The 12,162-nt window shown below is 38.5% G+C and overlaps 2 protein-coding genes across 2 annotated transcripts in view; one reads left to right on the top strand and one right to left on the bottom strand.

The window, feature by feature from the left end:
* Positions 1–12,162, bottom strand: part of LOC149067897 (uncharacterized) — a 346,496-nt gene that overhangs the window by 320,031 nt on the left and 14,303 nt on the right. Inside the window, exon 9 of the mRNA XM_089251976.1 lies at positions 3,575–3,695. Coding sequence (XP_089108102.1) covers positions 3,575–3,695 — 121 coding nt within the window. The remainder of the gene's footprint in view (positions 1–3,574; positions 3,696–12,162) is intronic.
* Positions 4,984–8,940, top strand: RpS11 (ribosomal protein S11). The gene is made up of 2 exons (XM_089252198.1): positions 4,984–5,106; positions 8,330–8,940. The coding sequence occupies exon 2, from the start codon at positions 8,348–8,350 to the stop codon at positions 8,816–8,818; it is 471 nt and encodes a 156-aa protein (XP_089108324.1). The 5' UTR covers positions 4,984–5,106; positions 8,330–8,347; the 3' UTR covers positions 8,819–8,940.

Genomic DNA, 12,162 nt, shown 5'->3' with positions numbered 1-12,162 from the left:
CCAGTGTTTCCCAAAGTGACCAATATCGCCTCCTGGTGGGTGATGGAATGGTCCGGGGGGGGGGGGCCGATAGAAGCTATGGACTTAATATAGGATCCTAAAATTCACTTGAGTTGGGGGCGGTGAAAGAGAAAAAAATTGCTGATGAAAGGGGCGATGGAATAAAAAAGTTCAGGAAACCATGCCCTAAACTCTGAATGTGTTGTTCAAACTTGGACTCAAAATCTGAATATGCTGTTCAAATTTGGGGGCCGGGGGCTCTAAATTGAAATGTGTAATTCAAAGTTGGAGCCCCGGATTCTACATGTGGATATCCTGTTCAAAATTGTGACCCTGCACTCTAAAAATGTCAACATGTTATTCAGACTTGAGGCAGTGGACGCTAAATACGAGTTATTTGTTGAAACTTGAGGCCTGGACTCTAAATAGACTGCTCGCAAATAATAGAACCTTGTCATTGGTTACTGCCAGAGACAAGGAGCGCAGTCTCTTGCACCTTCGATCCCAAACAAAGAGCATTGAAAATTCAGTCGTAACAATGGCGCCATCTGTTTTATACGGGGCAGACAACTCTTAAGGCTAAGCGCAAATTGAGTCACGTGCAGCGTTCGCGGGTGGGCGGGACCCGATTGCGATGACGTCAACACGCCCCACCCCACGTGTAGCGAGTGGATGCGCGTATTGGAACGCGTTCCCAGTTCACGAGCGTTTTAGAAAGGAAACAATTTCGCTGGGACTGGAACCTTGTCATTTGGGAGGCTCCCGGAGCCTGTATTATTGGTAATTAAAGTTGACATTAATGAAGACAACATTAATTAAAAAGAAAATACGGGAATACGCTGAAAATATACATTAAAATACCGTATATAAAAACGTGAACACAAAGAAATAATAAAAAATTAGGATTGATGACGATTCTCAGAATTAGTGAATAATTGAAAAACTATTGAAAATTCAGATGTTTCTGATGAATTATTCCTTAAAAAAACTAAAGGTACATAAATTAAAAACTTTACATTAATTAATCGAAATTGAAAATGGATAAAAATTAAGGTAAATTTAGGAGGGATAAAAATTTTAATGAAAATTCAGGGTTTATGAAAATTAATGAAAATATATAAAATTAATGAAAATTCAAAATTTAGAATGAATCACACAATAAACTTAATTAAAGAATTTAAAAAAGAAAAAATGGCTCGGGGATCCATGATGCTCTTAAGTCAGCCACCTCGTTGGGCAATTTGCCTGTTGTATTTGTATTTGTATAACAGAAATTGGATTAATGAATATTCGGAAATTAATCCCATAATGAATGAAAATTTGGAACTAGTGAAATGGTAAAACAAATGAAACGATTGATCGCAATTTAAAATTAATAAATAATTCCAAAACTGCTGGGAATTCATATTTAATGGAAAACAACTAGATTAATGAAACACCAGAATTAGTGAAATTAATAATTAAATTTCAAATTTAATGAAAAATTATTCCTTTATCGATCGGTAAAATATAATTAATGAATATTCGGAATTAAAGCCGAATTCAGAAATTTAATGGAAAATAGTTCGTAGGCTATTAAAAAGATAAAAGTGGATTTTTTCTCTAAAAATTAATAAAAATTATGGATGCATAAGAATTAATAAAAATTCAGAATTAATGACAATTAATGACAATTAATTAATTAATGACAATTAAATTTGGAATCAAAAAATTAGTGAAAATCCCGAAATTAATGAATCCCATAATGAATTCCGAAAAATAACTCCATAATGAATTAAAATTTAGAGCTAATGAAAAGTCAAAACCTTGGAAAGAACAATAATATTTAATACAAAACTCAGAAAGAAAGGAAATAATTCAGGAATTAATTAAAGAAATAATTGATAATATATGTAAATAACGTTGATATTAAACAACATTTCTCATAAGAGAATACGATCTCTATCAAAATGACGCGGTTTAATTTTTAAAAAACCCCTACGGAATACGAAGAATCGTGCGCGCGGGACACGAAACTCTGCGGCTCAACAGCAGCGCCAACGAGTGCGCGCGTACACGCGCTTTGCGTAGTGTTGTCACCTGGTGTCTCAATTTGCGCTGTCTTTCTGATTTCCGTTGGCCGCAAAACAGAGTGCTGCCCTGCTTCGTGTCGCGAACTCTGCACGCGGCTCAATTTGCGCTTTGCCTTAACGGATGCCCAGACTCGTGCGCATACCCAAGTATGTCGTCGACAGGTGGGTGCTACAACCTACCCTTCGAATTAACGAATTGCAGGCGAGAAACTTGACCCGCATTTCAATATTTTTGTGAGTCATAAACCCTGCACGCATACAGGGTGGTCATAAAATGACTTTGCCTATAGACGAGGCCCTAGCAGCCTAAAAAATCCACGGATGCTATTCGAGATATAGGCGTTTCTAAGATTATGGATTCGAGGATGCGAAGGAAAAACGAAACCCTAGGCGAATCTGGCTACAACGGAAATAATTCAAAAATACGAATGGCAACACCCTTTTTTAGGCATTCCGAAATGATCCCCCCCCCCCAAGGTCAAAGGTGGAGTCGACTGATCTAATGTATACGTGTATATGTATACATTATATATGTATGTATCCGGATTCGAACCCCACAGTGGTGGTCGGCTGAAGTAGGTTTTCTGTGGTTCCCAACTTCAAGGCACAAATGCGAGCCGATCTCCCCGTTAAAAAGTCTCGCCACAGAGAGCAACAGTCCTACAACGATAAATCATTCAATCATAACACTTCACTCATAGTTAGAAAAACTGGTGGCAGATGGCAGCACTACACATAACAAGCATTACACAGAAACAAAAAAGAACTTCACGTCAGATTTCACTACACGTACACGCACATTACCGCATGTACCGATTCGTTGGGGGTTCCGCGGGGTGCATGTGTGGTGTAGCAGTAGTAGGTAGGGCTCGGGGATCCATGATGTTCTTAAGTCAGCCACCTCGTTGGGCAATTTGCCTGTTGTGGCGCTGTATTTGTATGAATTGACATCATCATCATCGTGCTCCCCAGACTTTCAAGTCTATCTCCGCCTATGCGCAGGACACGGGCAAAGAAAGAAGATCTCGCCACGCTGTAAGTGCGCTAGACGCACGGTCAGTAATTACCGCAGATTTGAAGAGATTCCCCGACCGAGCGTCTAGCTCACCAGCCTTTTGGCGAGATCTTTCTTTATCTGCGTCCTACTCCTGTATTTATGGTGCTACAGGTACCGTTACAATGCCATTTATGTTGTTTTTTTTTCAGACGCTGATCATTTTGAAATGCATAAAAAAGGATGTTGCCATTCGAATTTTTAGAATTTTTTTTCGTCGTGGCAGGAACCGCCAGTGCTAGGGCTTCGTTTTTTCTCCAGATCCTACAGTGCATACATACTCTGAGAAACACCTATATCTTTAGTTCCATCCAAATTCGTTGCTTTTCGTGTCACCAGTTATTTTATGATCACCCTGTACTTTCTTATTACGGCACGCGATCCCGTTCCATCGCCATTGGGTGATTCAAGCAACCCCTCATTTATTAAAGACAGTAATTGATGCTACCTGGCTTCTTGTAATGCTTTCTCGATCGCTCCCTCGATTTCGGAACTTTGCTGAGTATGCGCCAAAGGTATCGGTACAGCGATAAGGATTCCGTTTTCCAATTCCAATTCATTTCGCGCTTCTAAAATAAAACAAAACAAAGACACGATATGCTTAAAATTTACACCAAACATGTCTAAGGCCGGTATTACGCTATAAAATTTTGCTAAAAGTTCTTTTATCAAACTCGAAAAATGCAGCCAATAAGATTACTGGTCGCATTTACTCGAATGTAACCGATGCGCTTATTGGTTGCATTTTTCGAGTTTGATAAAAGAACTTTTAGCAAAATTTTATAGTGTAATACCGCCTAATACATATATACAACATACAAGAATAGTGATACAGTATTTGGTAATTTCCCATGTTTCGGTTCCAAAATTCTCCACATACAGTTGGCGCTCGTTTTCATGAACCCGTATGAAAGGGGAAAATTAGTTCGGCAATTGGAAAGACGTTTAAAGGAAAAGTATATTAGTTAGGACCACACACAGAGAAAGTTAAATCGTGCGATTCGTAAAATCGAGCGTCCACTGTATGTACTGTATTCTCGACGAAATATGGGCAGCCTGATGAAAAAAAATATTGATTATCACAGAAAGACTTCGTAACAATGCAGTAGATGACAGCACTTACCGTAAGTTTAATCTGGTTTTTCCTGACCATATTTATTCCAGATAAAATACGGGACATTAAAAAAATGATGCTGAAGAGAGAAAGACTGCCAATCAGTATCAAAATCACGGGAAATTGCCAATCATCAGTAATGAACCATTAATACTGATTCCAATGAATCAGAATAAATTCTACGAAAGAATGATTTCAATAAAGAACCACAGAGTTCAGCAACGAATGACCTTGATTTCAACAAGAACTACAGAGTTCATCAACAACGAATGACCTTGATTTCAACAAGAACTACAGAGTTCATCAACAACGAATGACCTTGATTTCAATACAGAACTAAATTTCAGGTTCATTTCGTTGGGGAAAACAGGAAACAACGTTGTTTCACCAAAGTCACGATGATCGAAATTACGTAAAAATGCGGGATGTATGGTCATCAAAGTCCAGTTAAAATGACAGATTTTCGATGCAATATGGCAGTGTCTATAAAAAGTTTAAATCAACTATAAAACCTGAGAAATGTAAAATAAAAAAAGTTAAATTCTCTAAAATGAATTAAATCAATACCGAAAAAATCAATTACCGAAAATATACTGATTTCAAAAAATAATAATTTCCAAGTAACAGCTCCATCAATTTTGTGACAATCACCGTATCCGTTATAAACCAAAAAAATAAGAGCGTGTCTGTCATTGGTTAATGATTTCTTCCTTCCTCACTTTCGAAAAACAACCACGACTATTCGCCCCACTACAACGTCATAGACGCCATCTTCGATTCCCCTCCATCGGCGGTTCATGACTCACGTTGTTAAAAACGAAGTGAAATTCGCGTGATAATTGTCGCTAAGAATTTAATTATTCCAGGTAATTAGATAATCACCTCTCAATTATCCATAATTATCGTTAATATGGCGATTATCATTATTTGATTGCTTTAATTATCTATAGGGGATCGGTCCACGTGTTTAGTTTCTAATGTAAGGGCTAATATGGGTAAATTATTGCTTGCTACATTAATCATGAAATTGATTATAGTGTTTGTAAAAATAATTGTTATAATTATCACTCTGTTGGTCCCATAATATATAGTTATTATACTCTATAAAACGCCAATATTCTAAGTATTTTAATGTATGCATGATTTTTTAGGGCATATGAATATGTATGTATGGGTATTGAGCATTTTGAATCACATTAAAGATCCTTTATAGTGTTATTACAGCATGATGTTAATAATGTGATGGGATCATAAGAAACCAGTTACCGAGAGCAGTTGATTCTATTGGAGGATTGAATTTAGGGACAATGGCCGAAGAGGTCAGCTTTGCTGTTAGAAAAGTATCGCTCAAACTCCATTAATGTATTGAATGACACTTGAAACTCAAACAGCTGTTGTGACAAGTTTCTTGCTTCACTATGTGGTGCTGGGAGGGCATAACTGGTCAATATGTATCGCCTTGCTCAGATTGATTTATATACAGGGTGTTCTGTTAATGGGCCGACAGACTCTGAGGATTGTTAGTAGATGTCGAGAGGAATAAAAATTACAATATAACGTGGTGTCGCAAACCACATTGAAAGGGTTAAAATCTCAAAGGAGTCCAGAGGAGACGAAAGGTGGATGTAAGTAGATCGCTGAATGCGTTCGTGGGTTCACTTACCATATCTGACGCAAACAGCATCATGAAATATTCATGCACTGCGGATGATGTGAATTAGTGCTGTTATGGTAGTAAGCGCATGTAGCAGTTGTCTGTTTCAATGCTTATCGTGATCACTCGTTTATGTAACGCCTGTGAGGATCTATAACTGGAGAATTTTGTCACTGTAGCAGACGTCAAAAGCATATCTGGTATCTTCCTATCTTAGTGCATCTGGTAATCGTTTTTACGTCGTTGTTGACTGCGTAATGACGTCAGCGGCTGCCACCTCCACCAACTCTTGTATTAATTCATCAAAATATCTTTTCTGTAGTTATTGTATATTTGTTATTCCAGCATGATGTTGAAACCTGCATGTGTTTTTCGCGATTTTCACCCTCATAACGTGGATTGCGGCACAGTGTTCCATTGTAATTTTTGTTCCTCTTGATGTCTACTAACAACGCTCTGAGTTTGTTGGTCCATTAACAGAACACCCTGTATGTATCTGTAAAATATTTACGACATCAGATAGATGGTTCCCACCCAATGCGTTTATTAAATCGTTTTTTGGGTGTTCTTGCAATAACACTAGCACCAAAGCCGGTTTGGCAATTTAGAGAAAAAAGTTGCCAATTCACACAATACCGCATACTATTTAGAATTAACCTTTCCAAAGAAAATATGATTATACTATAGTTGTGTGGAGAACTGACATGAAACTTCTGCCGATTTTTTTTTTTTTTTTTTGTAGTGGTATTCTAGATCGAAATGATTCTAATAGATGTCTCAATGAATATAATAGTAATGATTTGTTCATGTATTTTCTAGTATGGCGGTAAGTTAAGTAGATTCGCTTTTTAGATTTTTTTAAATGTATAGTACAGTAAAACCTCCGAACAATGGCCACATTTTATTGGAACCAAAAGCGTCCCATAGACTTAGTTTTTTGGAGGCTACCGGTAATGCCATTTCTACCAAATAGCACCCAAAATTTTGCCAGTTCAAGCAGCAACCAACTACAGTCATTTCGTTATAACAAACTGCAAGAGACCGAAAAAATAATTTCGTTATAACAAACTGCAAGAGACCGAAAAAATCACTTCGTTATAACAAAAATTTGTTATAAAGGAATTACGGGATTTTGCATTGTTCCTATGTAAACTTATCTGGGGGATTAGAAAAGTGTCGTTAAAACAAAATTTTTGCTATAACTGAATTCGTCTGTATAGTACTCGGATAGAACGCAACAGAAATGACTTGGTGGGAAAAACTGATATGGACCAAGACAGTGCATCAGCAACCCTTGAATAGTTATTTATTCCCACCCACGATCAACTAGATCACACATGCTCGACCCATAGCACCTGGACCAAATATGACCCTCAAACTCAATTTTGTAAGAATCAACCAAGGGGCGCATTTTCAAATCACATCAGTGACCTGCAGCACATTTCCAGTTCATTTAAATGATCCACATTGTACTTAAAGATCACTTATGTGGTCTGAGTCACAACCATAAATCACTCAAGTGGCCTCCCGTTTCCCTGCTTTTATTATTGTATAGTCCTCCGACCACGAGATGAATTTTCGCTGCGTCACGTTGGATGATTTTATTCAATTTGTTTTTGGTAAAACGATTGCAAATCGAGAAAAGTTCATCAGTGACTGAGCTTTCGCGATTGCCATGTCCTTCTAGGATAAAATAGAATCGTTTGACATGACGTGCCATAGCCAAATCTCATCTCGTGGTAGGAGGACTATACCCAGGAAAAGAAAAATAATTCCCTTCCCCCATAGATGTTCGGGATGAGGAAAAAAAACTCCCTTGAAAATTTTCTCATAGTGATATGCGTTTCCTCCCCCCTCCGACTCCATGTCCTAAGTGGCTGTTTGCTACTAATAAATAAAATAGATTTTTTTCTCTCTCTGGTTGTCATAGTGACTGACTCTCATCATGGGTCAGAATCCTATTGTCACCACAGCTGTGGTTGGCAGAAGGCGCTTTCCGAAATTTGAGGCGTGAATGCATGCCGATCTCTCTGTTAAGAAGTCCCGCCACAGAGAGCAACAGGGCTACAATGGCACAAATGTATAATCAGACTTCATTTAAAATAGAGATGGCAGCACTGAAAATTCACACGAACCGTTATATACACGATCAGACACTTTTGACAGCACAACTCAATCGCTAGTAAATTACCCATGTCGATAAACTGTGGTTGTGCTCAATTTGAATGACATAACTTGCTATAGCTATTAAAGTCTAAAATATATATTTTCTTTTTGTTTCTCAGCCAGTAAGTATTAACCTGTAGCGTATTATTTTAATGAGGTAACGATAATTTTTTTTCTTACCAGTGTATTTTCCCCCTTGTGGGTTTTGCAGAAAGTAAACAGTTTGAGTTCTATGTATTACTAACAAACGTCTTTCTCTCCTCCCGCAGAAGGACATCCATAAGAAAATGGCGGAACAGAATGAGAGAGCTTTCCAGAAGCAGCCGACAGTCTTCTTGAACCGCAAGCCAGCCATAGGCAAGGCTAAGGTCAGGAAGAACCTCCGCTACCACAAGAACGTCGGGCTTGGCTTCAAGACCCCCAGGGAAGCCATAGATGGCACCTACATTGACAAGAAGTGCCCCTTCACAGGAAACGTCAACATCCGCGGCAGGATACTCCGAGGCCAGGTCATCAAGATGAAGATGCAGAGGACCATTGTCATCCGCAGAGATTACCTGCACTACGTCAAGAAGTATAATCGGTTCGAGAAGCGGCATAAAAACATGTCCGTCCACCTGTCCCCCTGCTTCAGGGACGTGGCGATAGGTGACATTGTGACTGTCGGGGAGTGCCGCCCGCTCAGCAAGACTGTCCGTTTCAACGTCTTGAAGGTCACCAAGGGTGCGGCGACAAAAAAGCAGTTTGCCAAGTTCTAATGATCGTAGGAAGAAAATTATGCCTGGGCGTTCACGAGAAAGAATGTGTCCCGAAAATTCATCTGTAAACGACTCGGGATGTTTTTTCTTAATAAATACCTGGGTTAAAATTTGTTTATAAATGCCTCTGCTTGTATATGTGCTGTTGTATTTCTTTTACGCTATATTGCCAATATGTTCATCAACAAACGGTCCGGTGGCGTAGTTTTAAGTAAAATCTTTTCCCTGGGAATTAACAAATAGCCTCAGGTGATGATTACGTTCAAGAGAATTGTGGGATGGACGTTTACTGTGTTGTAGCGGCGTATAGTTCCGTTTTGGGGTTGTAAAGCCAGGTTCGTGTTGTCCTTCTGAGTTGTAAAACAATCGCTTAAAATTCACAAAGGAAAATCTCTAAAATGGAAGTTCGCCAGAGAACTAGCAAGTATAATCTGTATAACAGGTAAACAAATGACTGGATCTGTCACAAGAAATTCGCCAGAGAACTAGCAAGTATGAGAACAGGTAAACAAATGACTGGATCTGTCAGAGAGCGAGACAGGCCCATGGACCTCAGAAGAACGAAAAGTGGCTGAATTTTTTTGCTAGTCGGGACCTCAGAAAAATTACTTAGCCTGGGAGCCCGTGATGCTCTTAAAATGGCCCTGGAGTGAATAACTTGACGTGACTTGCTCATGCACTTGTATAGCTGCCAGTCTTCTAAATTTCTGTCGCATCTCACAGATTCAAAATGAATTTCTTAAATCTACCAAATTCCAACCGTAGACTTTCAGGGGAGGGAAATTTTAAAAAGATTTTATCCGCAAGAATTGGATGTTTTTTTTCCCCCCTTCTTTCTGAAATGGAACCACAAGCTTATTGTAAATCATTACTTTTATGCCAAATCAAGGGGGGGGGGGTGTTTTTAATTTTTTACAAGTTTGGCATTCAAATCTGCAAGATAAACTATTTGATACGACCGTACATCCTGTTTTTTGACGATTTGTCATAGCACAGCCGCTGGTTTACTCGTTGATGCGACATCAGGAAGACAACTAGAAATTGGTCCAAACCTTTCTGTTGTAACTAATGTATTTATTCCTGTGGTTAAAACTGTACATAAATTGCCTCGAATATCACGCAGACTAAGCATTCTGCCCTTCATTTTTCTCTATTTTCTAGCTGAGAGTCTCCTGTCCAGTGATCTGGAGGCCAATCTTATTTGCAAAATTTTCGTTCAGTATAAATTCACTGAAAAAAATCAATTCAATACGTATGAAGGATCTTGCTTCTAGATGAGGCTCTCAAAGACGGGGGTGCCACGGGCAAAAAAAGGTTAAGAAACACTATGTATATATGAATCAGCATCATTTTGCTGCCCCACCGCCTATGCTTGGCCCTCCTATATGGGGGCATATGGTATTTTATTGGCGAACCTATGATCCTAGATGTAATACTTCCCATTAAAGAAAAGTATCCAAATAACTCCAATACGCCATTCATGTTGCAAGGGGTTGTATAATCATTGAAGTGAAAAAAAATGTTTACTTTTTATACAGTCCCCAAAACCCAATTGCGAAGTTTGTTGCCCCGTCTCTGCTAATGCCAACAAAAAAAAAATCCATGTTTCTAAGTGCATTATTCACTGAGCCATTCGAATTTCAAAAACAGGAAAGTTGGTGGGGAAATAGCGTTAAATACAAAAAAGCCTCTTTTTTTCGAAATTTCCTCAGTGTTTCGAATATTTCAGTGAATATTGCGCTTAGAAATGTGGAATTTTTTTCTCTTGTTTGCATCAGGAGACAGGGCAACAACTTTCTAATCGGGTTTCGGGGCACATGGGGACTGTATAAAAAGTTTTTTTTTCAGTAATTATACAACCCCTTGAAACATGAATGACGTATCTGAGTATTATACGTTATTTGGATAATTTTTCTACTTGGAAATATGCCAGACCAGACCAGAATTAGAGTTTTTCCCCCATTCCCAGCTCCATGTGTGCTGACTGTGGGATTACAGAAGGGCCTATGAAGAACGAAAGAAATTGTAGTGTAGTTGTGCGTGTGTATGTAAAGTGGAAGAAAGAAGAGAAACAAACATGACAAATATTGGGAGGAATGGTCCTGGTCGGTCACTGCTAAAAAACAAAATTAAGCCCAGGGATTTGGTCGTGTAAAATGCCGTCACAACTCTTCCATCTAAGGAGAAAGAAATCTAGCATACATGGCAATGGGCAGTGGTCAAGTACATGCGAATGCAATTTTTATATGACAAGCTCCATTAAACATCATTCAACATTCAAGCAGTCCATTGACATATTGTACAAATAATTTTCATAAAAAACCCTCAAAAACCAGATCACAGAAAGAAAGCAGGTCGCACAAATACATCTCAAACCAGCTCAGTTCGCCAGTATGGAAATTTTTTTTTTTGATTTTGATTTAAATGCGGTTAAATAGGTGCCGCAATTATCAAAGGGTGATAAACACAAAGGAGAAAGATAAATATTAAAAAATAAATAGATGCCAATTTGTCAGTATTATGTACATAGTATTTTTGTTATCTCTCATTCTCCCATTGGAGATGAAAGATTTGTTGAGGCCTACGATAGGCCTTCCTCCTTGCCGAGATACGTGGAGTTGGGGCACGATGGTAGTCAACAATGTCACGTATATGCTGGTACTCCGAATCAGCCATGTTGTCAAATTGTGTTTTATTGAGTTCTTTGATATATGAAAAAATATGAGGAATACCAAGGTCTTTTTGTATATTTTCGTTTTTAACAAACCATGGAGCTCTTACAAATCTTCTGAAGATTCTATTTTGTCCACGTTGAAGGATTTTTATATTATTTTTGTTGGCATGTGCCCATGCTGGTGAGGCGTAAGTTAGCGTTGGCCGAAGAATTGACTTGAAGAGTAAGACTTTATTTTTCATGGTTAGCTTTGCTTGTGGGAAGGTAATTTTATTGAGTGCACCCATGATATTGTTAGTCTTGTTGCGTGCGTTTCTAATTTGGTGTGGAAATATGCCTCTAGGATCAACGGTTCGCCAGTAAAATGCCATATCCCTGTTTGCTATGCACCCTGTGTATACTTCTGAACGACATCAAAGCCCTGTTCACGTGGGAAATAGAAAAAAAGCTGCTTTAAAAACCTGCTTCAATAATTTTCACCGCTAAAACTCCCAATGCTACCATACCATAGATTGGATGGATACAGCCCCGTTTACATGTGTAAGATTGGGGGATAGCTTCGGTGATTATTACCGGCTCTGCAACTTTTTTTCCTCAAGGGGGAAAGAAAGGTAGGGAGTGGAGATCCATCAAAAGAGTCCCATCTTTGTTGCAGAATAATAGTGAATGA

This window comes from Pholcus phalangioides, unplaced genomic scaffold (genome assembly GCF_987345545.1).
Source record: "Pholcus phalangioides strain wild (caught in Gottingen) unplaced genomic scaffold, Ppha-v1.0 ptg000028l_1, whole genome shotgun sequence".
Classification (NCBI taxonomy): domain Eukaryota; kingdom Metazoa; phylum Arthropoda; class Arachnida; order Araneae; family Pholcidae; genus Pholcus; species Pholcus phalangioides.
The sequence above is the reverse complement of the archived record's forward strand: the minus strand, read 5'-3'. Positions and strand labels throughout refer to the sequence as shown.

What these genes read in the sequence shown, in the direction of transcription:
- RpS11 (XM_089252198.1), top strand. Translation starts at nt 8,348, where the DNA reads ATGGCGGAACAGAATGAGAGAGCTTTCCAGAAGCAGCCGACAGTCTTC.